The 26,171-nt window shown below is 44.4% G+C and overlaps 1 protein-coding gene across 9 annotated transcripts in view; it reads left to right on the top strand.

Moving 5' to 3' along the window:
- PTPRM (protein tyrosine phosphatase receptor type M) overlaps positions 1-26,171 on the top strand; it is a 635,772-nt gene that overhangs the window by 281,667 nt on the left and 327,934 nt on the right. For all 9 annotated transcript variants that reach the window (XM_020878055.2, XM_020878053.2, XM_020878052.2 and 6 more), the window contains exons 6-7: positions 2,673-2,847; positions 8,905-9,198. In XM_020878055.2, coding sequence (XP_020733714.2) covers positions 2,673-2,847; positions 8,905-9,198 — 469 coding nt within the window. The remainder of the gene's footprint in view (positions 1-2,672; positions 2,848-8,904; positions 9,199-26,171) is intronic.

The raw sequence follows: 26,171 nt of genomic DNA, 5'->3' as shown, positions 1-26,171 counted from the left end.
CCATCCAACACGGAGGTCTCCTTAACCTTGGCTGCCCTTCCTACAGCCTTGGGTACTCGTGAGGAATGCATAAGGGCATCCTTTAGAATTCTTTTCAATAAACATTCTTTTGAGACAGGCTTATTCCATTAGAAAAATATTACAAGATGACCATAGAAGTGTAATCTTTATAAGATTCATGTGGCAAGTAAGGAAAGAAAGAAATATTAATAGATAGCCCTTTGGATGTTGTCCTTGTTTTTAATAAACAAAACAGAATTATAGATGTGAAGTCTGCCTTTCTTCAGGGCTCAATTTTTTTTTCTTTTTTTTTTTTTTTTAAAAAGGTTGGCTTTATTTTCAATTTGAAAAAGAAAATTTTATAGAGTGGTCGGTCTAAGGTTACTCCTAGTGGTACAATTCAGGGTTTTTTTTTTAAATTTATTTGGGGGAGAGGATGGGAGACTGAATATGTGGAATACAAAGAGAAATACTCTCTCCTGTTAATTCACGAATAATGCTAGATTGACATTGTTTTGTTTTGTTTATCTAACTTTTCAGTGCCCTTTGTCAGACCAGATTGAAGGGACTTCATTTTCGAAAAAAGACACGTGATATATGTAAGGAGTATATTTAGCATCATATTCAGATCTGTGACTTTTTAAGCTGCCAGCAAGGCCACCTGGATTGCTAGTTCTGAAGATGATAGGAACTGTAGTTGCCCAGCCCTGATGTTTCCTCTGCTGTGGCAGGAACTGTACTGGTGCAGCACCCTGGTCCTTTTCTCTGTCCACGTGGAACTGCTGGCAGGAGGCTGGGAGCACGCAGGGTCCAGCCCCTCCTCTGGGACCTCACTCCCCCCAGCAGCCCTTCCTCCGTCCTGGGTGTTTGCCAGCAGCTCCCGACACAGGGAGGCCGTGTGGCTTTCTAGTGCGGCCCGTGGCTGGGCGGGTGAGTTTATTCCATTCTGTGTCAGTTCTAGCAAACCCATGCTTACTGCACATCAGCCGTATTCTGCAGAGTCTGCGGGGCCAGGATCACTGGTAATAAAGGCAGTGTTTTGCCAGCCTGTCCGCCTGTTTTCTAGAGCTCATCCCTCAGCTGGTCCAGAATCTGGGCGGGGACCAGTCATTAGGCCGGTGTCTTAAATTCCCACAACTCCCTGATAGTTGTAGGATCTCTTACAGATGAGGGGGGAGGGGGGTGGTGCCCAGGAGGGTAAATCACTCTGAAGTTACGTGTGGAGTCCCGGTCGGTCTAATTCCCAAACTGATGTCCATTAGGGCACACGGCCAAAATATCACCGAGAAAGCTATTAAAAGGCTTTGCTTATGTAAATCACTGAGCGCTACAGAGGAGTTTTATTATTGGTAGCCTGGCATGTTCACGCCTATAAACACAGACACTTTCACGCAGCCTATGTGTCCTGGAGTGCACGGATGCTTGTCCACCTGCCCAGTTCCTCTGGCTGCCTTGGCCTCCTCCAAAGCTTTACACTCTTTCTAACATCTCTCTTCTGCCGGGGACACTTGCTTCTCTCCAGCCCTACCCTTAGCCTGGTAGCTCCTGCTTACCCTTCAGATCTCAGCTCCAAGATCAGTTCCTCAAACCAGCCTCCATACCTAAAGACAACTCCATTATGATTTCTGCCAGCCACTGATGATCACGTGTGCATTTCATGCCAGCACTTCCCAGCAACTGAAGCGCTGTGAGCACTGGGGTCACTTTTCTGTTGTCCACCGCGGTGAGCTTAGGGTCTTAATATAGTGACCGCACGGGGGTGGCCCCCAGCATGGTTGCTGGGTGAATAATCAGACAAAATGCATTTGCCTTAAGGTCTTTGCCGGTTGTTTTCTCCTTAATACTTGCAAATAGCATGGTAAAGAGAGCCTCTTTCCTGATAACTGTACTAAAAATATGTAGGACTGAAATCTGTAGTCGTTCTTGAGGCTTTAAACTATGGGAAGCATAGAATGAATTTCTAAGTGTGCATAAGTAAGGACTTATTTACTGTGTTGGGCATGGAATAGGACAACTCTCCCCCAGAGATGGAACCTGCTTTGTGTGATCCTGGCTGTGGAATGTGGAAAGGAACTTCTCCCCTCGCATTTCAGTGTTAGGTGATATTAAGCACCAACTTCCGCTTGCTTTTCGTAGCTCCAGGAAGAAAATTCTAAAGCTGAATCTAGTCCTTCAGACCCTTTCCATAGGAGCTATGCTAATACCTACTTATGTTTTTAATGTAGTTCTTGATAAGCTGTTTATTAGTTCATATATAAAATGAGGTCAGTCATAGTGTAGTGTGTGAATTAATTTTTTTCCTAGCCAAGTATAATACGATTATGTATTATAAAAAGACTAAGTGTTGATAGTTTGGGAGCAAAATAAAGGATTTTCCCATGTGCTTCTTCCTCTCCTCCCATTGCACTGGAATAACATAATGAATATCTTAGAGGGGCAAAACCAAAGACATTTCTTCGCACTTAATTTTGCATCTGTCAAATCCTGAAAGTGTTGATCAAGGCAGAATTTTGGTTTCTGGGCAGCTGTTTTTCTGCAACAACTGCCCATGGGTAATTAACAAGGGACCGGGATCTGGATGTAAGTAACACTGAACTCTGTGCCTTCAGGAGTATGTTTCCGGAAGACAGCTGATATTACTTCTTTTTGTCCTCTCCACCCCCACAACACAGGGCATTGATGTCCAGGATGCTCCTCTGAAGGAAATAAAGGTGACCAGTTCCCGGCGATTCATAGCATCATTTAACGTCGTGAACACAACCAAACGAGATGCTGGAAAATACCGCTGCATGATTCGCACCAACGGGGGAGTTGGCATATCCAACTATGCAGAGTTGGTAGTTAAAGGTATATAATGTTATTTTTATACCCCCACATAGTCTATTAAAACAGGCATGTGGGACGGTTATGAGCTCATGATTTGTTGAAAGCTCAGACTTACGCTCGTCTGTTTCTGAACAGTGGTTTGGTGACAGGCTGTATTGATGGATTGCATTTTAAGTACAGATTTTGCACGTGAGCAATATTTTTGAAAAATGTATTTTATTTATGTTGGTTCAGTTGCATACAAAGCCGTGACTGTGCTCTTGGCAAGTTCTTCTGCCAACTCTGTATACAGAGATTACAGCCTATAAATTTTTTTTAAGGAATGAAATTTTTTGTACTGATAGAAAATCACTTAAAATGCAAATATTCCCTCAGCCAGGGTGTTTACGATAGCAGGGTGGTTAATAAAATGAGGCAGTGTCAGTATAGAAATGCTCCGTCATATCACCCAAACCACATTGATAACAGTGAGTTAGCATTCATAATGCTGCCGTTAGGGTCTATTACTGTATTTTGTGTGACTGAAGAATTAAGTCATTATAGTCAGGAAGGTGGGAGATGAGTTAAATAAAAGAGGGGAATATAAATTTCCTTTAGCTAGTTTGATGTTTTTTTGTGTGTGCACGGACTTTGGAGTTTATAGTACTGAACTGCTAAGGCAGTTTTTGGTCCCAGACAGAATAATTTGGACTTTAGGATATACCATGAGGCATTTTTATACAACTTGTGGCAAGCCACTGCTGCTTCTTCCTAGGGGAACAGAATGATGCCTGCTTTTAAAATTTTTCCCCTGCATTTGTTAAACGGGGAATGTAAAATCAGTTTCTTTTGGAGGGACTATTCCTTTTGTCAGCAAATTTCTCTATGCAGGCTGTTCTACAGACTGCGGGGTTCAAACCCCAGTGCTAGCTGCATGGGTGTGGTCCTGTGCTCTGGATGCTTCTTTTTCCTCAGGTTTAAAATCGACTTAATAATGAGTTTGACCCAGAACTCCCCTGGTGGGCCCAGCAGCTAAGATTCCAAGCTCCCAGGGCAGGGGTTCCAGGTTCCATCCCTGGTTGGGGAACAAGATCCCACATGCCACACAACTAAGACCTGTCGCAGCCAATTGGAAAAGAATAATAATGTGACTGACCCTCAAGGGCTATCAGGAAGATCAGATGCAACAAATAGGTGAATGGCGCTAAGAATACCTAGTGGGCAGCCCACACCTGTTCAGTCCATGATGGGAGAGAGGTGGCTTTTACTGTCTCTGCTCTGGTCCATTAGTGGTCCTCATCTGAGAATGCACGGCTGAATCACCTTTCCGAAAATAATAACAATAATACACCAGCCCCTTCTTCTCCACCCCCGCTACCCCACCTGTATTGAATCAGAGTCTCTGGGGATAGAGCCTCTGCAATAAACTCTATAGGTGATGTGGGTAAAGGCTTCTGTTGTGAAACTAGCCCCACCAGTGTTAGTCATGCCTGGCTTGGGGGGAGCCTGACCCCAGCAGTGTTTATCTGCAGCTAACATGACTGACGTTCTGTGGAAGGAAACAAGAAGCCAGCCACACACTGCAGTTTAGACTTGAATGATCTCATTTGCCATGCCCGATCCCTGTGAGTGTGGGCTTGTAGCAAAGCTTTAGCCTGTCTGGCTAGTTTTGGAGTTTGGATTTTATCTGTAAGCAGAGGAAACTTTGCATAAATGTGCACACTGTCCTCTGCAGAAGGGTCTCTGGGTAGAAAACCCACACCATTTGCTGACAAATCCAGAGGACCGGCCCGAGGCTGAGTTCTTTATTGTCATCAGGGTAACGTCACTTTTGTCTTGGTCCAGTTCTTTGTGGTTGTGTCCTGTTTTCTGATTTCTGGTTGCTCCAGTGCTTCACTGTGACCACCTGTGCTGCCTGAGGCATGATGCTCTGTAATCAGTGTGATGAAGATTTAGTCGCCTCTAAAAATTGCCTCCGTGGGAAAGTTAATTTTTTGGGAGTTATCAGCAAATCACATGGCAAATAGATCCCCATCTATATGCCATAAAGTGGAAACAGTGACAGATTTTATTTTCTTGGGCTCCAAAATCACTGTAGATGGTGACTGCAGTCACAGAATTAAAAGACCCTTGCTCCTTGAAAGAAAAGCCATGACAAACCTAGATAGCATATTAAAAAACAGAGACATTACTTTGCTGAAAAATGTCCATCTAGTCAAAGCTATGGTTTTTCCAGTAGTCATGTATGGATATGAGAGCTGAACCATAAAGAAAGCTGAGTGCTAAAGAATTGATGCTTTTGAACTGTGGTGTTGGAGAAGACTCTTGAGAGTCCCTTGGACAGCAAGGAGATCCAACCAGTCAATCCTAAAGGAAATCAGTCCTGAATATTCATTGGAAGGACTGATGCTGACACTCTAATACTTTGGCTACCTGATGTGAATTGTCGACTCATTGGAAGAGACTCTGATACTGGGAAGATAGAGGGCAGGAGAAGGGGGCAACAGAAGATAAGATGGTTAGATAGTATCACTGACTCAATGGACATGATTTGGAGCAAACTCCAAGAGATAAGGACCGGGAAGCCTGGCATGCTGCAGTTCATGGGATCACAAAAGAATTGGACACGACTGAGAGACTGAGCAACAAACAATAACAATAAGCAAGTCAGACATCTCTGGTCTGCCAGAACACACCTAAGTGCAGAGGATGTGTGGGTTCAACTCACATTTCTGCTGCACTTTTTCCTGCCTTAGGACAGCATGGGGAACTCTTGACTCCTCATGATAAAATGTCCAGGCACCTCTTTTGCATCTCCGCATCCTGCCCAAGTCAGTGACAACTGGCTTGCAGTTATAGCACAAATCTGGAATTTGACTTTTCCTCCACTTATAATTTTTATTGCCATCTTTTGCATATATTTTAGTTTTTGAAATGAGGTAACATGCCAGATTCTACTAGTCAAGTAAAGAATTGCCTCGACACGGTTACTTTAAAAGACATAATGACATGTTTAGGCCACATGTATATGATTGAACACATTTTTTGTGTGTGTATTTAGAATGCCAATATTTTTTAAAATGACAAAATCTTAAGTTGTTTACTGCTTTCTTAAGGTCATCTCTGATTTGATGTCCCCAAATGAAGCCCAACTTATTTTAAACTATCATGCTTGTCTTATTTATACCTACCACTGCTTTTGGTAATCAAAAACAAGAAAATATTTCATATAATCTCTGCAATGCGTGTATATATGCATATATATCAGTGTCATATTTAATTATAAAAGACATATATTAAGAATTCACTTATATATATCAATTATATATATGATATGTATCTATATATATAAATTCTATTTATATAAATAAATAACTTGATTTAGAATTACTTTTAACATGCCCTTTCACTTGGATTAAATATTTTAAATTGCTTTTTATCACTTAGTAAGACTGAGTGCCTTCCTTCTTTCCCTTTGAGAAAATTTATTCAAAATTTAAATATTGACTTATTATTGTAGATTCTTCTAGCAACCCCAAAGTCCTTTTGAATGACTGTCTCAATTATTTCCAGATTCTAGTTGAATCTTTCATCTGACTTAATGTATTTGGTACTCTTCCTAATAGGGAACTAATAGAGAAAATAGTCTTGGGACGAATAAGCATTAAAGTCCTATCTATTTTAGGAGACTAGTAACAATGTCCTAAATGAATTGTGTGCTCACTAACCTTTGTGGCTTTGCCCCTGAGTCCTATTTTGAGTGGCAGTTCAGGAACCCTTGCTAGCATGTGCAACTACAAAGTAATTAACTGCTTTTTCAGCCTGGCTACGTCAATGCCTTAGGATATACTAGAAAAGGCCCTTTTCATGTCTTGGTTCAAGGAATCGCCTAATGATATAAATTGATGTTAAATCATTATGAGTTGCATCAAAGCTATCTCGAGAAATGAAGAGCTGGCACAGAGTTTTAGTTAATAAACAATAGGAACAATAATTTAATAAATTTGCACTAAATTTGCAGTCCCCTAAATAAAACTCATCTTGTGTCTTATGTAGACTTAAGTCTCATGAGATTTCCCTGACTATTTTATTTTTTGACATGACCCCATACATTTATTGAGGAGGACATGGCAACCTACTCCAGTGTTCTTGCCTAGAGAATCCCCTTGGACGGGGGAGCCTGGTGGGCTGCAGTCCATAGGGTCGCAGAGAGTCAGACACGATTGAATGACTAAGCATGTACATTTATTTATTTTATTTGGCTATGCCAGGTCTTAGTTGTGGCATATGGGATCTTTAGTTGCAGCATGTTTCCACATCCCTGACTAGGGGTCAAACTCAGACTCTCTGCATTGGGAGCATGTAATCTTTACTCCTGGGCCACCAGAAAAGTCTCTTCCCAGCTATTTTAAAAGTTAGTATGATTTATCACACCTTGAATATGTTAAAGAAGAAAAAAGATGCCCCTACTTAACAGAAGGTGGTCGTGTTGCTCATTTCTTATTGGTCTAGGAACCAACTTGGTATCATCTTGGGGGCCAAATCTCAGATGAGACCAGCAGTCCTGAGGTCCTGATCAGCAGGAAACGTGGCAGGGATCAACTGGCTATGTATGCCACGAAGCAGACAGGTGCATACGCCAGTGACAGAATTGTTGTTCAGTCACTAAGTCATGTCCAACTCTTTGCAACCCCAAGGACTGCAGCACACCAGGTTTCCTGTCCTTCACCATCTCCCAGAGCTTGCTCAAACTCATATCCATTAAGTCAGTGATGCTATCCAACCGTCTCATCCTCTGTTGCTCATCCTTCTTCTCCTCCCATCCTCAGTCTTTCCCAGCATCAGGGTATTTTACAGTGAGTCAGCTCTTTGCATCAGGTGGCCAAAGCATTGAAGCTTCAGCTTCAGCATCAGTCCTTCCAATGAATATTCAGCTTGGTTTCCTTTAAGATTGACTGGTTTGATCTCCTTGCTGTCCAAGGGACTCTCAAGTCTTCTCCAGCACCACAATTCAAATAGGAGGCTTTATTTTCCAGATGTTTGTGTGAACTAGATGAGGAGTTGAAAACAAAAACACGCAGAAAGGCACAAACCACCTGCAGAAACATTCTCGAAAAAAAAAATCACTAGAGCTTAACGTTTTTCTCTGATGGAGATTCATTAAATAGAAACATGTTATTTCATGCAATTACCTTCCTCCCTAATGTCATGTATGGTGCCACTCACAGTGACATTGGCACATGGAGTGTCTTTATTTGGTGCCTGGAGAGCCATTCAAGTGGCACTCGATATACGGGGAATGCTGCTGTAAACAAGATTGCCTGTTTCTCCCATCTCAAAGGTCCAGAGAAAGTCAGTCTTGTGTTTTAAACAAGGAGGGGGACTTCCTTGAGTTGTAAGAGTGTTTGCCATTGATTGCTTAGAGGTTTATCAAGTTGGGCATGTGCTTTGTTTTAGAGCTTTTCTTTCTCTCTGAGGCTTTAATAATACTCATTAGTGGAAGTCCCCTCAACAGTGGCTGTGCTGGACTTTATTACCCCAAGTGCTCACTGCTCTGAGAGCAGAAGGAATCCATTGGGATGGCTTTTTGGGGTAAATGAGGCATCCTGGAAATGCATTTATGATGAGATAAAGTATAATTTCATCTGTGTTTTTCAAGTGATGATATTCTTGGAATATAAATATAAGAAGATTGAATTTAATGATATAAGTAATACCTTGGGTGATGTCAAAGACACTGTTGACAGTGGCGAGCCTTCTAGAGCTTAATTACTACCATCTGAGAGAGTTTTTACAAGTTACTTTTAGTCCAAAATAAAATCCTTTGACACCTATGTACGTATTCAAGAAAAAATGAATTGCATCCTGAAACAAACTGGGGTTGTACCTACCTGAACAGGCTTAGGCTTTAAAGATGGCTTATTTCACAGATTTAAACACTCTGCAGACCTCTCTCAAGATGCTTTTTCTAATTTACCTGAGCAAAACAGTTCTCATCCGTTCATCACTAAACTGTCAACATCTTCCCGGTTTTAGTGATTGATGTGCGTTGAACTCTTTCCAAGTGTCTGAAGGATGGCCCTCTGGTTTACCTTTCAGAGCCCCCTGTTCCCATCGCGCCCCCTCAGCTGGCCTCTGTGGGGGCCACCTACCTGTGGATACAACTCAACGCCAACTCCATCAATGGGGACGGGCCCATTGTGGCCCGGGAGGTGGAATACTGCACAGCCAGTGGGAGCTGGAGCGACCGGCAGCCGGTGGACTCCACAAGCTACAAAATCGGGCATCTGGACCCCGACACGGAGTATGAGATCAGTGTGCTTCTCACCCGGCCCGGGGAGGGCGGCACCGGCTCCCCTGGGCCCGCCCTCAGGACCAGGACCAAGTGTGCTGGTGAGTCTGGGGACCCTGGGACCGCTTGTCCGTGTCTGGTGGGGTCTGACCTGCAGCTTCAGTGCAGGGGGCTCACGCTTTCCTCAGCTCTGCTGGGACCCTGTGTGGGCATATAGAGGTCCCTTCACCTGTGGGCAGCCACCTGTGGATTCAGACCTCAAGGCTTGGTCTCACTCAGGACGTCTCCACCCCCGTTCTCCCTGTTCTTCATTGACACCTTCCTAAGAGTATCACCTAGTTCATATGGGAATCATCCCACTGTCCACTTTAATGATGTCCTCTCACCAGTCAGCACCTCCCATCTAGGTCTCTTCAGTTTATGTTCCCTGTTGATGTGCTTGTAGCCTGGTGGGGTGAGGGGTAGGGGGCGGCTTTGGAAGAACAGATTCCACCTTAGCCATGTGTTTTTATGGACGGATATTGAATGGAGGGGCTGCTTGCCAATGACACAGGGCCCATTTGTAAGACAAGCCAGGGTGATTTTCAGGCTGCACACAGGCTTTAAATTCTCAGATGATAAAGTTCTAATTGACTGTGCGGAGCCGGCTCTGTGGGGTTGATGGAGAGAGAAATGCAGAGTCTTATAAAAATCAAACCCCAAAGAAAGCTCCTGTCAGAGGTTCAAGTGCTGTTTCTGTCTGGCTGCTCTCCAGTCGAAATAACAGAAAGAAGTAACAGGTTGGGACACTGAAGTGCTCTTTCATCATTTGAAGGAAGATTCTTACACTGAATTGCGGCCTGAGCTAATGAGACTCCAGAAGTTTTTATGGAGACAATTGATTCTTCAGGTGGCATTATTTAAGGGGACACTTATCAATAGGTTTCATTTCTTCTTAAGTTTTAAAAGTACTCAGAGCAACAGCCTAACCGTGTCTGGTAGGAGAAATGATTAAACCTTGACAATGGTAACTACTTCATCCTTTCTTCATAATTTTGAGTATGTGGTTTCCAAAAGCCAAAACCTCACGGGAAAAAAAAATTGTTTTTGTAAAAATACTTTTGTTCAAAAAGAAAACAGGATGCTTATCTTCTTGAGGTATTGCTACTGGGCCTGCCTTTTCCACCCACGTCTGTTTCCTGGGTCCCCTGCCCCCATGGCCATATCATGCTCAGTGCAGAGTCTGGCATAAGACCTGTGGTAATGCCCACAGCTGCCATGGGTGGTCCATAGAGAACAGAGTTGGATAGCACCTTCTGTGCCTCGCTTTCCTAAACCATGTCATCCCATCTCTCTCTCTTTAATGAATACAATTTCCCTTCTTTCTTTGAAATAGTTTATCATCTTTCATAATGCAAACAATAGCTTGTAACACTGTTTACATCATTTTACAATTTAGGAATTGCTTTCAAATCTGTTGCTTATTTTGTAACTGCTTCATGAAGTCTCTGGAGTCAAGACTATGACCCCCTTCCCTGTTGTTGTTTAGTCACTAAGTCATGTCCAACTCTTTTAGACCCCATGGACTGTAGCCTGGCAGGCTCCTCTGTTGATGGGATTTCCCAGGCAAGAATACTGGAGTGGGTTGCCATTCCCTTCTCCGGGGGATCTTCCCGACCCAGGGACTGAACCCCTATCTCCTACATTAGGCAGGCATTGGCAGGCGGATTCCTACACGGGAAGCTGACCCCCTTCCTAGAGATTAGGAAATGGAGGCCCTTGTGGTCTGCTTTCCTCCACGCCTGCTCCTTGAGCAGTAAAAGTTCATGTTCTCTGACTTCAGTGTTATTTGGAGGAATCCTGCTTGGAGGCCACGGTGCAAGTCAGTCTTCCTTTCTCTTCAGAAGAAGGTTAGGATCCCATTCACTGACAGCCCCTCCCACCTCATGTTTTTAGTTCTGGTCTTTTCTCCTGATTCTGTGTCTGTGTATTTCAGGTATTGACATGATTATTACCTACATTTCCCCTAAACCTAAGATGTGTGTCTCTGTTTTCAAGAAGCCTTTTTGTTACTGTGGCGTAATGTGTAAATGTAGAGCCTTTCATAATCGATTGGCAGCCCTTCTTAAGACATTAAAACCAGTTCTGAATGGATAGTTGCATGTCAGCCCTGTGCCTTAAAGTTTTAACCTCTCTTAAGCAAGGAAGTCCGATGAGAAGGCAAGCTTTTTCCTCTTACCATTTGCAACCTGCCATGTTCACTGTTGCGGGTGTATCTTGCATGGGCATTGAGCATTTTTTGAAAAAACTGGTTGAGCAAGTCAATCTTAGGAAATAGAAATATGTTAGGTGAGAGGGTCAAAGCTAGAAATAAGAGGGGAAGATGATGGGTGGGTGAGCAAAGGGATGTTGAATGAGCCTTCTACTGTCAAAGAAATACAGCTTCACCCTCTCCTGACCTGAGGCTTTTGAGAAAATCTGCAGGAAAGCTTGCCTACTGCTGTGGTGAGCTGTGTGGAATGTTGGTGCACAGGACAGAGTGAAAAGAAGCAAGACTCTAGACTGAGAGGTGTGCTAGTGGTCCCCACCTCACGTGGTTCACCAGCATTTAAGGCTCAGAAAGAACAAGTCATGGACCTCATAACCTGAGAGAGATGCTGAGCATTCTGCAAAGCAGGTGGAATATGGAAAATGACCTTCACTGGGCATAAACAGTGGATGAATCTAAGAGGGTGACAGGTAGTAGGAATAAATGAACATTTGTCCCAGGTGGTTTAAAAGGCCAAGACTATGTGTCCAGAATTAGAGAAATAAAATTTAGCAGCAATACATTAAAAAAGAGATTGAGGATTAGGTGTAAATGCTTATGAATATACAGTATGGTCCATATTGTATTAGTCATTCTGTAGTGCTATTGCCTTGCCCTCACCTCCCCCCAAGTGAAAGGTGGTGCTGGAGAAGGCTCTTAAGAGTCCCTTGGACAGCAAGAAGATTAAACCAGTCAATCCTAAAGGAAATCAACCCTGGATAGTCATTGGAAAGACTGATGCTGAACCTGAAGCTCCATTACTTTGGTCACCTGTTGTGAAGATCCTGATGTTGGGAAAGATTGAAGGCAAAAGGAAAAGAGGGTGGCAGAGGATGAAATGGTTAGATAGCATCACCATCTCATTGGACATGAGTGTGAGCAAACTCGGGGAGATAATGAAGGACCAGGAAGCCTGGTTTGCTGCAGTACATGGGGTCGCGCAGAATCAGACACGACTTAGTGGCTGAACAACAACAAAACAACACCCACCCCAAAAAAAGGTCCCGAATGTAAGCATAGGTTGCATTAAGATAACAAATGCCTTGTTGTAGGAGGTCAGCTATTATTATCACTCATTTTAAAAGAGAGAGAACACAGAATAGGCTGAGCTCAAAGGAATGCACCCTGGATAGGAAATGCTCTGAATTTCGCTCAACCATTGAGGAATGGTGGAAGAATTGAGATGGATGATGGAGAAGAGCAGGGTGTCTGCACATTTGACAAGAGCTAAGTCATGACCAGGAGTTTCCAGTGGCTGGTGGGTTCAGGCAAAAGCTGGTGTTGCTGAAGGAGATTGTGTATTCATGAGAGGATTGAGCTGGCTGAACCTGGAGGCCTTTTCCACATGAGGATTCTATGGTCTCTTTTTAATGAAATGATCCAGTGTGTTCTTCTAGCTTGAAGACATCTGAGGTGACTTTTTTATTTCATCCTTGATGAAATTCTCTGTAATCATGTTTATCAAGCTGCTGGCCAGCGGAGGTCTCTGATGACCTTTGCCAAAGCCTGAGCAGAAGTAGGGAAACACTGAGTTTTAGGGTAGCAGTTTTTGTGCTAAAATATCACTTTCATGAAAAGCTTGTGGTTTCTGGAGCCGGAGTCAGCAGTTGAGAATTCAGGCTCTAAGACCAGGCTGCTAGGATTTGAGTCCTGGCTCTGCCTGGAGCTAGACATGTGACCTTGGGAAGAACTCACACCTTCTCTGAGTTTCTGTCGCCTTATCTATGAAACAGTTGGCATCTCCTATCTCCTAGTGTGATTGTGAAGTCTTAGAAGACAATACATGTGAGGTGCCTAGGACAGAACCTAACACGTAGCAAGGAGTCAATACAGGTTAAATGCCAGTGGAAAAAAATTATCTTTTAGCGTTTTCATTCAAAAGAAGTAGATGTTGGCAACCTGATTTCCTTGCCCTAGATAACTTAATCTGGTAAGTCAAAAATCAGAAGGATTCTGTTTATATTTGGGCTCAGAGAACCCCTTGCAGTTGGGCGTTGCATCCATGCCAGACATCATTCTCTCATTTTTTTTTTCTATTAAATCTGTTTCTTTTGGAAAAACTATTTTCATTACTGTGCTGCACCCATGAGGCCTATCCTATCCCACTGTGATGACACCCACGAAACCATGTTTCGTTTCTTGCATTGAAATGAAATGGTCACTGTTTATGGCCCGTCTCTGTGCACTTACATTGATTTTCGCATGTGGCATGTAGATGTGGTTTCATCACCTGCCAGGTTTCTTTCAAGAATTGTAGGGGAGCACACTGCCAGACCTTTTGCTTTCTGATGCTTCCCAAAATGATTTTCAAATGTATGCATAGGCTCTGCGTGTGTGACCTTGATCAAATCACTGTTCTCTGATTCTCCAAATAGGCACTGTTGACACCTGCCCAGATCATATCCAAGGTGTTTTTGAAGATCAGGTTAGACATTATCTGTGAAAGTATTTTAGAGATGAGCAAATCCTCTGCCTACATGGGATATTAAAAATGATTATTGTCAAGAGCTAGTTTCAAGATTTATACACACATCTAGTTATTTTCCAACCTTGCCATTCGGCTAGAGTTGGGAAACCTCGGAGAGCTGAAATTATTTCAGTATCCAGTGGAGCAAAATGCAATTTAGTTTGTATTTTCTATTATATCTTATATTCTTGTAATTATGTGCAGCCTGTATATCACAAGTCATTAGCTGGGAGCTCCTTGAAAAAGAGAAATAGGAGATACTGTTAGCTTCATTCTCGCAGTGGACTTTTTAAGTGTCTTATTTGAGGATATTGCTTTTTATGTATCCTGGTTATTGTTTAACTGTGGTTAAGTGGCTTGCTAATAACTGGCCCCAGGAGTTAAAGCAGGATGATGATAAACTAATGATTTAACAATTAAGATGGTAGGAGTGAAAAAGAAAACTGAACTAAAATGTGTTCTTTAGAGTTAGTATAACTAAAATTATTTTAAAACAGAGAATGATTGCATTGTTTAAAAATTTTATGCTTACGATAATTTATTAAGCATCCATATTTGAAAGGACTGTCCCCAGGCCTTGAGGGCAGAGCAACAAGACAAGATGTGACCTTCAGAGCTGATGTATTCGGGGGTATTGGAGGGAAGAGGTGTTCAGGCAATAAATATATAAACTATGTATATACATTCTTCTGTGTGTGTATGTGTGTGTTAGTTGCTCAGTCTTGTCCAACTCTTTGCAATCTCACGGACTGTAGCCTGCCAGTCTCCTCTGTCCGTGGAATTCTCCAGGCAAGAATACTGGAGTGAGTAGCTATTCCCTCCTCCAGGGGATTTTCCTGACCCAAGGATCAAACCCATGTCTCCTGCATTGCAGGCACATTCTTTACCATCTGAGCCACCAGGCAAGTTCATGTCCATATAAATATATGTATATTGTATATACACATACATATAATACAGTAAATGCTTTGAAGGGAAGTAGAGAAAGGAATAAAGGACAAAAAGGTAGAATTTTTCTATTATTTTTAGTTTTAATTGTGCCAAAATAACGTAACATAAAATTTACCATCTTAAACCATTTATAGTTCAGTAGTGTTCTGTTCACCTAGCCAACCTCCAGGAGTTTTTCATTTTGCAAAACTGAAACTCCCTACCTCTTCCCTTCACTCCCTAGCGCCCGAAAACCCCCATTTCTGCCTTTATGAGTTTGACGACTCCGGGTTCCTCCTGTCGGTGGAATCATACAGAATCTGTCTTTTGTGTCTGGCGGGTTCACTTAGTGCAGTGTCTGCCAGGTCCGTCCGTATTACAGCATGTGTGATTGCACCTCTGTAGTTACTCTGACAGTGTTGTGTAGCGCATACATGTCTGTAATTGCTCTGACAGTGTTGTGTAGTGTATAGTTTATGTGATCCTTTGAAAACCACTTTGAGACTTTAAGCAATTACATTGGTTTTTCAATGAGTAATCCTCGAAGTTTAAAAACATTTTATCTTTCTGACTTGGGAACTCATGCCTCCTAGAGCAGACAGTACTTCTGTGTCTTCGGAGACTTCGAGTGTATGTATAAGAGATGTGTCAGGATGCTAGAGCCACCCACCAACAGGCAGCCTTCTGTTTGTTGAGAATAATGAGTGAGATAAGAAATTGGATCGTTTGAAAAAATAATGTAAACGAGTAAGGGAGTGTACATTTTATATTCACAGAGAGGTGTGTATTTGTTTCACACATGCCTAGCTGGGAGCCTTTTCTGTAACTGTAATAAGAAGTTCGAATGTGTGTTACATGAAATTGCATTTTTGTTCTGCTCAGGGGCTCAGATAGAAGAAGTTAAAGCTGACTTGTCTGTCCTACCTGTAGTGACAGGAGAGATGGGCCATGCTTTTCATCACTTCAGGCCACTTCACCTTCCAGTGCCCTGTGGCCTGTGAAAGTGGGTGTGTGCTCACCCAGTTGCAGTGTGCGTTTTAGTGCATCTCCTGTTCATTGTGATGGCGGTTGTCCTGTTGCCCCAGAACAGATGTGTTTGTGTAACTCTCCTGTGCCCTCGCCACGTGCTTGGATGACGACCTACAGGCGTGAGCAGGGTGTCCCGCAGAGCAGAGGCCCCACATCCTGACAGTGAGGATGTTGTGCTGACCGCAGGTTAATGTTTCATGATGTGTTTTACCAGAGACCCTGAGACCATCTTGCTTTTTTTTAAAAATTTTTTCAATTAATTAAATAATTTGTTTTATTTGTCTTGATTGCGCTGGATCTTCGTTGCTGCACACAGATTTTCTCTAGCTGTGGCGAGTGGGGACTGTTCTCTAGTTGCGGTCCTCGGGCCTCTAATTTCGGTGGCTTCTCTTGTGGAGCATAGGCTGCGGACACTCAGGTGCTCAGGCTTAGTTGTTCCGAGGCACGTGGGATCTTCCTGGACCAGGGATCGAACCCACATATCCTGTGTCTCCTGTACTGGTGGGCCGATTCTTTACCACTGAACCACCAGGGAAGCCCCTTGAGACCGTCTTTAACCTAGTTTACATAGCAACATACTCTGTGCTACCAGCCCTAGTCTAAATCTCAGGAGATTTAGGTTAATATAGGTTTTGAGGTATTAATTTCACTGTGGTTGCTAAATGTGACCCAGGAGTAACTCCTTTTAGATTTTATTTTTAATTTTTATTGGAGTCTAGTTGATTTGCAATGTTGCATTAGTTTCAGTTGTATAGTAAAGCAAATCAGTTATACATATACATATATCCACTCTTTTTTTTTTTTTTTAAGATTCTTTGCACATACAGGTCACTACAGGGTATTGAGTAGAGTTCCCTGTGCAGTAGAGCAGGTCCTTATTAGTTAGTTATCTATTTTATACGGAATACTGTCTATATGTCAGAGCCAATCATCTTAAATACTCTTGAGTGGGATTCCCATATGGAAACTGAACAGTGATGAGGTTCTTGGCAGAAGGGCTTTGCATGAAGCCCAAACTGCATGGTCCCTGCATCCACTGAAGGCCAACTTCTCAGTGTCTCTTTATTATTCTTAGTTCCTCTTGTGGGGGCAAAACAGACGTTCCAGCTGGAATGGGTCTGATCTGAATTAAAACCCTGCTAAAACTTGTTTTGTTTTCTTCCTAAATCAGCGGGGGGTGGGGGGGCGGCGGGGAGGGGGGCAGATTTGTCTCTTTTGTACAAAACTTGCTGGTGCCACAACACGTATTTGGACCCACAAGGATGACCCAAGGACACTGGGACAGGTGTGAGCCCGACTCAGACCTGGCAGTGGCTGAGATTCAGAACGAATACAGGCCAAGGCCTCATCGAATGGAACACGGTTTATTTTTAATTTAAGTTTATTTACCAGGGAAAGAAAAATTAAAGTGTGCTAATTCTAATTCTAAAACAGTTCTGCCAAAGGGCAACAGGTTTTTTTTTTTTTAATGCATTTCCAACACATTAAGCCATTAAGAACCTTTCTTAATGATAAACATTAAAAGGGTATAAAAAGTATCTGCCCTATTAGACTGCAGATATAAATACATGGCTTTGGGCAGCATGTTGCAATTGGGCAAGGTCTAGAACCCAGCAGCATCGAGGCACCTTTTTTATTATAATATATTCAGTCCGTGCTGTACAGGTCTTCATGCCCCATAGGCTGTGATATCCAAACCTCAACCCTGCCCTGAAACACTGAGTCAGCACTTTCCAGTGTCTGTGCCTGTTAACTGCTCAGTCGTGACCGACTCTTTGCGACCCCATGGACTGTTGTCCACCAGGCTCCTCTGTCCATGGGGATTCTCCAAGGAAAGAATACTGGAGTGGGTTGCCATTTCCTCCTCCAGGGAATCTTTCTGACCCAGGGATCGGACCCGGGTCTCACACGTTGCAGGCAGATTCTTTACTGTCTGAACAACTAGGGAAGTCTCAGCCCTACGGCCATGGCCGGGGAGGAGGTAGGATTATACCTTCTGGAGCAGTTCTGTGTGAGGGGTTTGGAAAGGCTTCTAGAGAAGCCAGCTTCGGCTGCTGCTTATACCCAGTGGCTCAGTGGGTAAAGAATTTGCCTGCCATGCAAGACACATAGGAGATGCAAGTTTGATCCCTGGATCGGGAAGATCCCCTGGAGAAGGAAATGACAACCCCCTCTAGTATTCTTGCCTGCGCAATCTCACAGCCAGGGGAGCCTGGTGGGCTACAGTCCATGGGATCGAAAAAGAGTCGGACATGACCGAGTGACTAAGCATGCTAGAAAAGTCAGACAGATGGAGGTGGTTGCTTTCAGAGTACTCATTATCATGTCTCTGCCACTCCTAAGTGCCCTGATGGTTCTAGAAGGTGTCGAGCAGGTCCCTTGTCTATAAAGAGTAAGTATTGCTCATGGAACTTCTAGGCGTGAGGTTGAAGTCTTTGTATAGGCAGCTCCCTGTGTGGCTTTGAATAAACTGAGAAGGAAGAAAACTTTAAAAGAAGGATCTGGAGATTATCAGTCAGTGGCTGCAGCTTCCCCAGGCCATACCTCTGATGGGCCATTTGACGCTTAAAAAACAACAATACTCAAAACCCTCCCATGCTGTGTTCTGTACGTCGTGACCAGGTTCCTGGTGCAGTGCTCCGATGGCATCGGTCTCTGTGAGAGGGGCTCTGCTGTCCTAGAGAAACTGCCTGTGGTCAGGGTTGAGATTGGAGATGTGGATCCTGATACCGTGGACTCAGGAACTGAGGTTGTTCCTGATACCGTGGACTCAGGGACTGAGATGGGTCCTGATACCGTGGACCGAGGGACTGAGGTGGGTCCTGATACCGTGGATTAAGGGATTGAGGTGGGTCCTGATACCATGGATTAAGGGATTGAGGTGGGTCCTGATACCGTGGACTCAGGAACTGAGGTTGTTCCTGATACCGTGGACTCAGGGACTGAGGAGGTTCCTGATACTGTGGACTCAGGGACTGAGGAGGTTCCTGGTACCGTGGATTAAGGGGCTGAGGTGGGTCCTGGTACCGTGGACTCAGGAACTGAGGTTGTGCCTGATACCATGGACTCAGGGACTGAGGTGGGTCCTGACACTGTGGACCAAGGGACTGAGGTGCACAGGTACACTCTTCCCCTCTGCACTGCTTCTGAGACAGGCTTACCTTTATTCTGAGCCCACAACAGAATGAAGACCTGAAAGGACTAGTCTCAGTATCACCTTTGTCTTCAGGACATCTCAGGGAAAGTTCCCACAGGCCTTAACTCATCAGGTTTGCTCTGGGTTTGTGCCTCAAGTACAGCAAGTCTGATTTCATGAACTAGGAAGTAGATGGATGCTGTCTTTGATCTCATAGGTCCTGTGTGCTTCTGTTCATCTTGCCTGGGCAGGCTTAGATTCATCCTCCTTTTCTCACACCAGCTCTCAGTTCATTTGTACCTGTTCATGTGCCTCGAACTCATGGGAACAGACTCAGCTACATTTGGGCTCCAATTAGAACTTTTCTACTTCATCTGTGAGGAAAATCCTGCTCGTGCTTAAAAACTAAATTAATAAGAAGTTAAATGAGAGCTAAAACTTGCAGAGTGATAACACTGGATTATGAAAGCTTGATAAAATGTCAAAATTTTAGTTTATGAGGCTGAAACACGTTCCTTTGTTTGGATAATATTTTTCTAAATTAATTTTAAGAATATAAAGAACCAGTAATTGCATTACCTATTAGAATAAATTGCAAGTGAATAGAAAGCTTTAAAAATGAATAATGCATATAAATGAAATTAAAACTACAAATACCAGAAATTTTATTAGGAAGCATGGTTATACCTATTATTAAAATAAGAAAGATAATAGAACTGTTTGAGATCAAAACTGCTGGTCTTCCATCCATGTTATTACCTTTGTAGAAAGAGTAAAATAAGTAATATAACTATTCAGGTAAAATATTTCTATTGACCAAATAGCAATATTTCTTTCTTACGGATCTAGACAACTGACTGTAGACATGGATTTATAGCTGACGTTGAAAACTCTTTCTAGCATATATTAGCAGTAGAAAAATACAGATATTAACATATACATATATTTCTGTTAGGTGTTATATATTGTTATTTACTATTCTTTAGCTAGACCCTATCACTCTTAAGATGGACTGTGAATTCATCATACCTAACATTTTATTTGTTAATGTTTATAGCTTTTTCATGACCTGTTTTAACTACTGAAGCCAGAGGTACCATATAAGAAGGCAAAATATATAGAAATATATAGTGAAGAAGGTCATGGATTTCCTCATCTTTCAGTTCCTTTCCTGGGAATAATACTTGGGTGTTTATCTTTGCACATCTCTGTCTCTACCCATTTGCACATAGAAATATCAGTCTGTGTCCCGGGTCTGTTACTTACTCTTTCTAACCATGGAGGAGCATGTTGTTTGTGGGTTTCTGCAGTTTGATTTCACATTGGTCAGTACTCTCTGAACATCTCTCTAGTGGCTAGAGTCTAGTGCAGTATTTATGTGTCTTTCCCTCATCCTTAGCAGTAGCTATTTATTATCCTGAGACATGCTGAGCTGTTAGTCACTCTCAGTCGTGTCTGACTCTTTATGACCCCATGGACTGTAGCCTGCCAGGCTCCTCTGTCCATGAAATTCTCCAGGGAAGAATACTGGAGTCAGTAGCCATTCCCTTCTCCAGGGGATCTTCCCAACCCATGGATCAAATGGGTTCAGTATAATGAAGGCAGGGCCTTCCTCTGGAGTGAAGGGCAGACAGGTGTGCTTTCATCCAAGTAAGAGTTTTGGGTTCCCTGAGCTCAGGGTCCCACAGGTGTAACACAGACCTACTATGTGCAGCACGGCCTGGACCCTCACTGTTGCCCTCATGAAACTTTGGGGGCAAAGTGTGATGTGATGAGCTTTTTGCTCAAGCTGCTTACTGTGTTGTCAGTAGTGAAGCCCTCTGTTTCTGACCCAGGAATCTCCTGTCTTCTGCTAACATCCATGAAACTGGGGCTGGTAACTTGTTAATGTGAAAGTTGGGTAAAATCTCAGACTCTTCAAAGTTCTTAAGAGTATATACTTAGAAGAAAAGAAAAGTTGCTCTTTATAACATACTCTGACTCCTACATTTTGAGGAGTAGGAAATTGAGCCCTGGATAAGCAAAGCAACCTGCACAAGTGTGCAGTAAGTCTGTTTACACAAATGCATGGTGAGTCTGTGTAAGTGTACCACCAGTCTGTTTGCACAACTGTACAGTTTGCACAAGTGCACAGTGAGTCTGTTTGCACAACTGCATAGCTGCAGATGTGGCTCTCTGAGCCAGCCCTTGGTCAGTCAGCACACTTTGCTTTGCCCATCACTACAACACTTGGCTCTGTGAGGACAGCCCACAGCCCTAGTGTAGATAAGAATTTCTCATTTCAAGAGAGAAACAGAATTGACTTAAACCGAGAGGCATGGCTGTTGTATAGAGCGTACAACTGTAACCTGAGTGGGTGATCAGCATGGAGAGATGCTCAGAGGATAGATCAATATTGACCAGGGTCACTTAGCTCTAATTCTCCTAAGAACTGCAAAATGAGATTAGTTGGCCTTCTCTCTTGTTTCTTAATTTGTGTGTTTTCTGGTCACTGCAATTCTGAGGTCGGGTGCTAATACATTTTAAATTATAAAATGGGGCTCTATTTGATCACAAGTATTAAAAACACCTTGTAGCCAGTAGAATGTGTAGACTTAGCAAGGTGGTGGCTTTGCCCTCAGTTAAGCTCTGGAACATCAGCAGGGCCATCTTTTTCACTTATTAGGTGTATGTTGGTAGAGCCTGTTTTGTTTTTATGTGGTAGCATGCATCTTCCTCTCTTTGAAAAGAATTTCTTTGTCGTATCGTGAGATCGTACCTCTTCTTTATTTTGTCAGTAGTATTCATAAGCCTTCTAGCACACTGATCACTTCTCAACTTCAATTATTAAACAGGTTTCTATTCTAATAGTGACTTTAGGATACTGACTGCTACAAGGAGTCTGCAAGCAGATGACAGTCATCTTTCATATAAATTCCAATCAGGTTTCATCATTTTTTGAGAACAAAGACACATCTCTCCACCTCAGAATGGCCTTTAGCAAATTTCATAAAGCAGAGCTTCTCCATGGAAGCTGACAGAACATGACTCTGGGCTCTGCACCTGTGTATTCACTGAGCCCCAGGCCTGTGGCAGAGAAAATTGAATGTTGCCTGGGTGACCTGTCTCTAAGCCGGGTCTTTAATCCCACGGTGGTTATTGAAGCTCTCGCTGTGGCCAAAGTGAAAGCAGAAGTGAGGCCAGAGGTGACTTCTGCAGACAATCTGGACCCAACCACAGAGGAAATCGTTGATGCCCGCCCCCCACTGTCGTGGCTTCCTTCTCTGGCCACTCGTGTCTAAGTCTAGAAAACACACAAACCCTCTGAGAAGCCTGCAGTGTCTGAGAATGACTGAAGAAGTCAGCAGTAGAGGTTGTGCACTCAGGCACTCAGTCATGTCCAAGTCTTTGGGACCCCATGGCCCGTAGCCCACCCTCCAGGCTCCTCAGTCCGTGGAATTCTCCGGGCAGGAATTCTGGAGTGGGTTGCCGTGCCCTCCTGCAGGGCATCTTCCTGACCCAGGGCTGGAACCCGCGTCTCTTACATCTCCTGCACTGGAAGGCAGATTCTTCAGCACTGGCGCCACCTGGGGCAGAGTAAGGAGTTTGTATTTTACTGTCTTTCTACTATTGCTTAGACTTGTATGATCACACTGGACTTTAGAAAGGTCTCTGACTACAGGACAGAGAGACTCTGGAGGGGAACGAAGGACACCCCCAATGATGAGTGAGAAGGATGCACAGAGAGCCTGGGGGTGAGGGCTGACGCTGGGACGGCCGCTGTGCAGATAACCTAGAGAAAGCTGCTTGACCCGGGCTTTCTAGGACCAAGGATGGAGAGGATATAGCGACTGGCTTCCTGCAGAGGGTGAAGCAGTGGAAAGAGCCAAGGGTGAGTCACAGGTTTCCGGCTGGAAGGAGTGGGCAGCTCGTGGAATTCTTTACTGACTTCAGGGACACGGCAGAGGAACATTTATCCAGGGGGAAGGGTAAGAGACCGAAGTCTGTGGGGAAGAGGAAGACATGCAGTTGCGTTTTAAGGGTGCAGAGCTGGAGATGCCCAGACATCTAGGTGAGGGTGTCCAGCAGGCAGCACCTGGGGCCCCCTCCGAGCTGGCTGAGGCCACATCCCTTGTCTTAGCTCATCCCATGGACAGAGAAGCCTGGAGGGCTACAGTCCACAGGCTGGCAAAGAGTCGGACACGACTGAAGCAACTGAGCACTCAGTCTCCCCTGAACTTAAGCCTGGCTTCATCTCTCTCCACCCCTCACGACTGAACCCCCAGCTGCTGGTTTTGTGTGTTGCTGTCTCTCCCTCCGCTGGACTGTAAGCTCCAGGAAGGCAACGTGTTCTGTCCTTCTCATTGGCAGTGCGAGGCCAGGGGGACCCTCAGGGAGCAGGAGTGAAGACTGGCTCCCCTACCCTCACCGTCCGGCTCTGGCCTCCTCGCCATCAGCTCCCCAGCTCCGTGCTGCCTCCCCAAAAGCTGCCCCTTCCTGCCTGGAGGGACCGTGGACTGGGAACTCCCAGCGGGTCTCCTCCCTGGGGCTTGTCCTCAGCTCTGGGCTTTGGGCGAGGGAACCACGTGTTCCCGTGGAATTATTTTCAAACAGGCTGGTCTCTGGGATACACGGGAAGCCTCAAGTCTTCAGGATGAACCTCTGTCTTGTCCACTGATGTACACACAGCGCCTGCCGGGTGGCCCTCAGCGGACGTTTAGTGAACGAGTCCACGTGACTCAGGGTCTGATGAGCAGCGAGTGATGAGGGTTTTCCCTCCAGAAGCAGCTGCATCAGTCAGAGTGTGGTCATCAATCTGATGTCCCCTGCCAGCCTCCTGTTCTTCATGTACTGACCCCTTCTTGCCTCCCCGAGCTGCCCGTGTGCCCCTGGGGAGCAGCTGCCCTCCCCAGTGCTTAAGTACAAACAAGCGTCAAGTACATAGTGTCCTGAGGCGGGGGTTCTTATAATCAGGGGCTTTAGGGAGGCCTGTGGGGGTCTTCACCTTCAGGACCCCCACCCCGGGCCAGCTCCTCCTGGAAGCTTATATTTCAGTCACCTCGGACCGCGCCCACTTCCCTGAGCACGTCATCCAGGCTTCTCCATCACACATCTGTGCCTTTCCGTCTGTTGTTCCCCGGCTCAGAAATGCCTTTCCTCGTCTCCTTTCTGCCTGTCAGAAGCTCAGCTCATCCTTTGTGTTCGGGAACCGCAAGGCCTGGTCTGTTTCTCATGCAGCCAGTGTCCTAACGCCATCCTTGGTGGGATGCTGACCCTGACCAGTCTGCAATAAGCCACTGCCTTTATGGCGGCATTTGTCTCAGGTCCTCAGAACTCGCCTTCCGTCTCTGGCTCCGTGGTGACTGCTGGAGGAAGAGGACACAGTGCAGACTTAGCTCTCTTCAGGCCGTGACACCAGTGCCTGGCGCACATGAGGGCCCAGGGATGCTCCGGACGTTGGTAGAATGGCGCCTGCTTCCTCCCACCCCCTCCAAGTCAGGCTCCTTTCTCCTGTTAATACTTTTCCGTGCCCTCTCTGGCACCAGCCTCCTTGGAGAACAGCATCTGGGGAAGCCATTATCAGGTTACCTCAGCGCCTATTTAATGCGTGTTTAGCTGCCTTACTGTCACATAAAAACGTAAGGTGGTAAAATAGAGTAGTAAAACTGTCAATAAAAGCTCCACTTCCACCCACTATTTAATGCCAAAGAGCAGGAGACATTTGAGATTTTCATCCATAGTACTAAATCGGCACCATCAAGGTTGGTAGGCAGTCAATTTGCCTTGAAATATTGTTAACTTGATGAATAAAAATGTAAATTTTTAGAATGCAGTGGGGTCTAGAAAGCAATGTGTTCCCGAGTTTCTTACGGAATAGTCTTTGAATAAGGTCAGGATCGGAAGGAGCCCCACACCTTGGGGCCCCCAGGTATTTTTTTAACCTTTTCTTTTGTATTGGGGTATAGCTAATTAACAATGCTGTGAATTTCAGGTGAACTGTGAAGGACTCAGCGTCAGCCGTCCGTATGCATGTATCCATTCTCCCCCAAACTCCCATCCAGGCTGCCAGGTAACATTGAGCAGAGTTCCCTCTGCTGTACAGAAGGTCCTAAATACAGCTGTGTGTACATGTCCATCCCAAACTCCCTAACTCTCCCTTCCCCTCATCCTTTCCCCACCTTCACCGGCAACCATCAGTTTGTTCTCTAAGTCTATGAGTCTGTTCTGTAGGTATGTTCATCTGTATCACTTCTTTTTAAATTATGCATAGAAAGAATGTTATATGATCTTTATCCTCTGATTTACTTCACTCAGCATAACAATCAATGTCTAGGTCCATCCACTACCAAGTGGTTTTAAACACAGAAATGTGTCATGGAAGAATCTAGAAAGATGCCCCACTGTCCCCACCTTTAGTGCTCTGTAGTTTGTAAGCTAAGGACACATGCCTTGTCTCACCTCATCCCCCAGATAACCGTGAGGTGGATAACAGTCTCCTCATTTTCCAAATCAAGGAGCTGAGGATCTGAGGTCTCAAAGGTCACACAGAACCAGGCTCCAGTTCCTCTTGTGTCTGACTCTGAAGTGCTTTCTTGCTGGTTTGGCCCAGCTGCTTCATGGCTGGGGACCTAAAAAAAAAATCAAATTGATGCAAATGTCTAGAGATTCCCCAGACAGTCCACCATCCTGCTTACTGTCTGAAGAATAACTTCCCTCAGCATCCAGGGGCCAGGTGGGCTCCAGAATACTTGCAGTCCTTGCACCATTCGGGGGAGGGTATGGATGCCAACAAAGTTCGTTCAGAGTTTGGGACTCATTCCTGAAAGCATCAGCCCATTGTCTCTGATGGCACAGAACCTTCAGAATCCATAAGAAAGTCAGCTTATATTTCCAAATTATACTTTGAAGTTGGAAGATAAAAGGAGGGCTGTCTCAGGCCCAGTGTCAAACAATGGGGCTCGAGACTTTGTTCACATTCTAGAGAGCTTATCAGAACTTGAAATGAATGTGATAGCAAATCTCCTAGAGGAAAGTCCTCACCACCTTATAACTAGGTTTAAAGAAGTTTAGCTCAGCCTTAGATTCCTGGAATCAAAGCCGTTGGTAGGGTTTTTGAAATGTGTTTTCCTTTTCTCAGTATAGAGAAAAGCAGATCCCTGACTCTCATGTACCCGGTCTCCTGGGTAGGCTTTCCATTCTGTGGTTCGGGTCCGTTCTTAGAGCACTGCAAAGAAACACAGTGGCA

Source organism: Odocoileus virginianus, chromosome 22 (genome assembly GCF_023699985.2).
Source record: "Odocoileus virginianus isolate 20LAN1187 ecotype Illinois chromosome 22, Ovbor_1.2, whole genome shotgun sequence".
Taxonomy (NCBI): Eukaryota; Metazoa; Chordata; class Mammalia; order Artiodactyla; family Cervidae; genus Odocoileus; species Odocoileus virginianus.
This window is presented reverse-complemented; position numbering and strand designations above follow the sequence as displayed.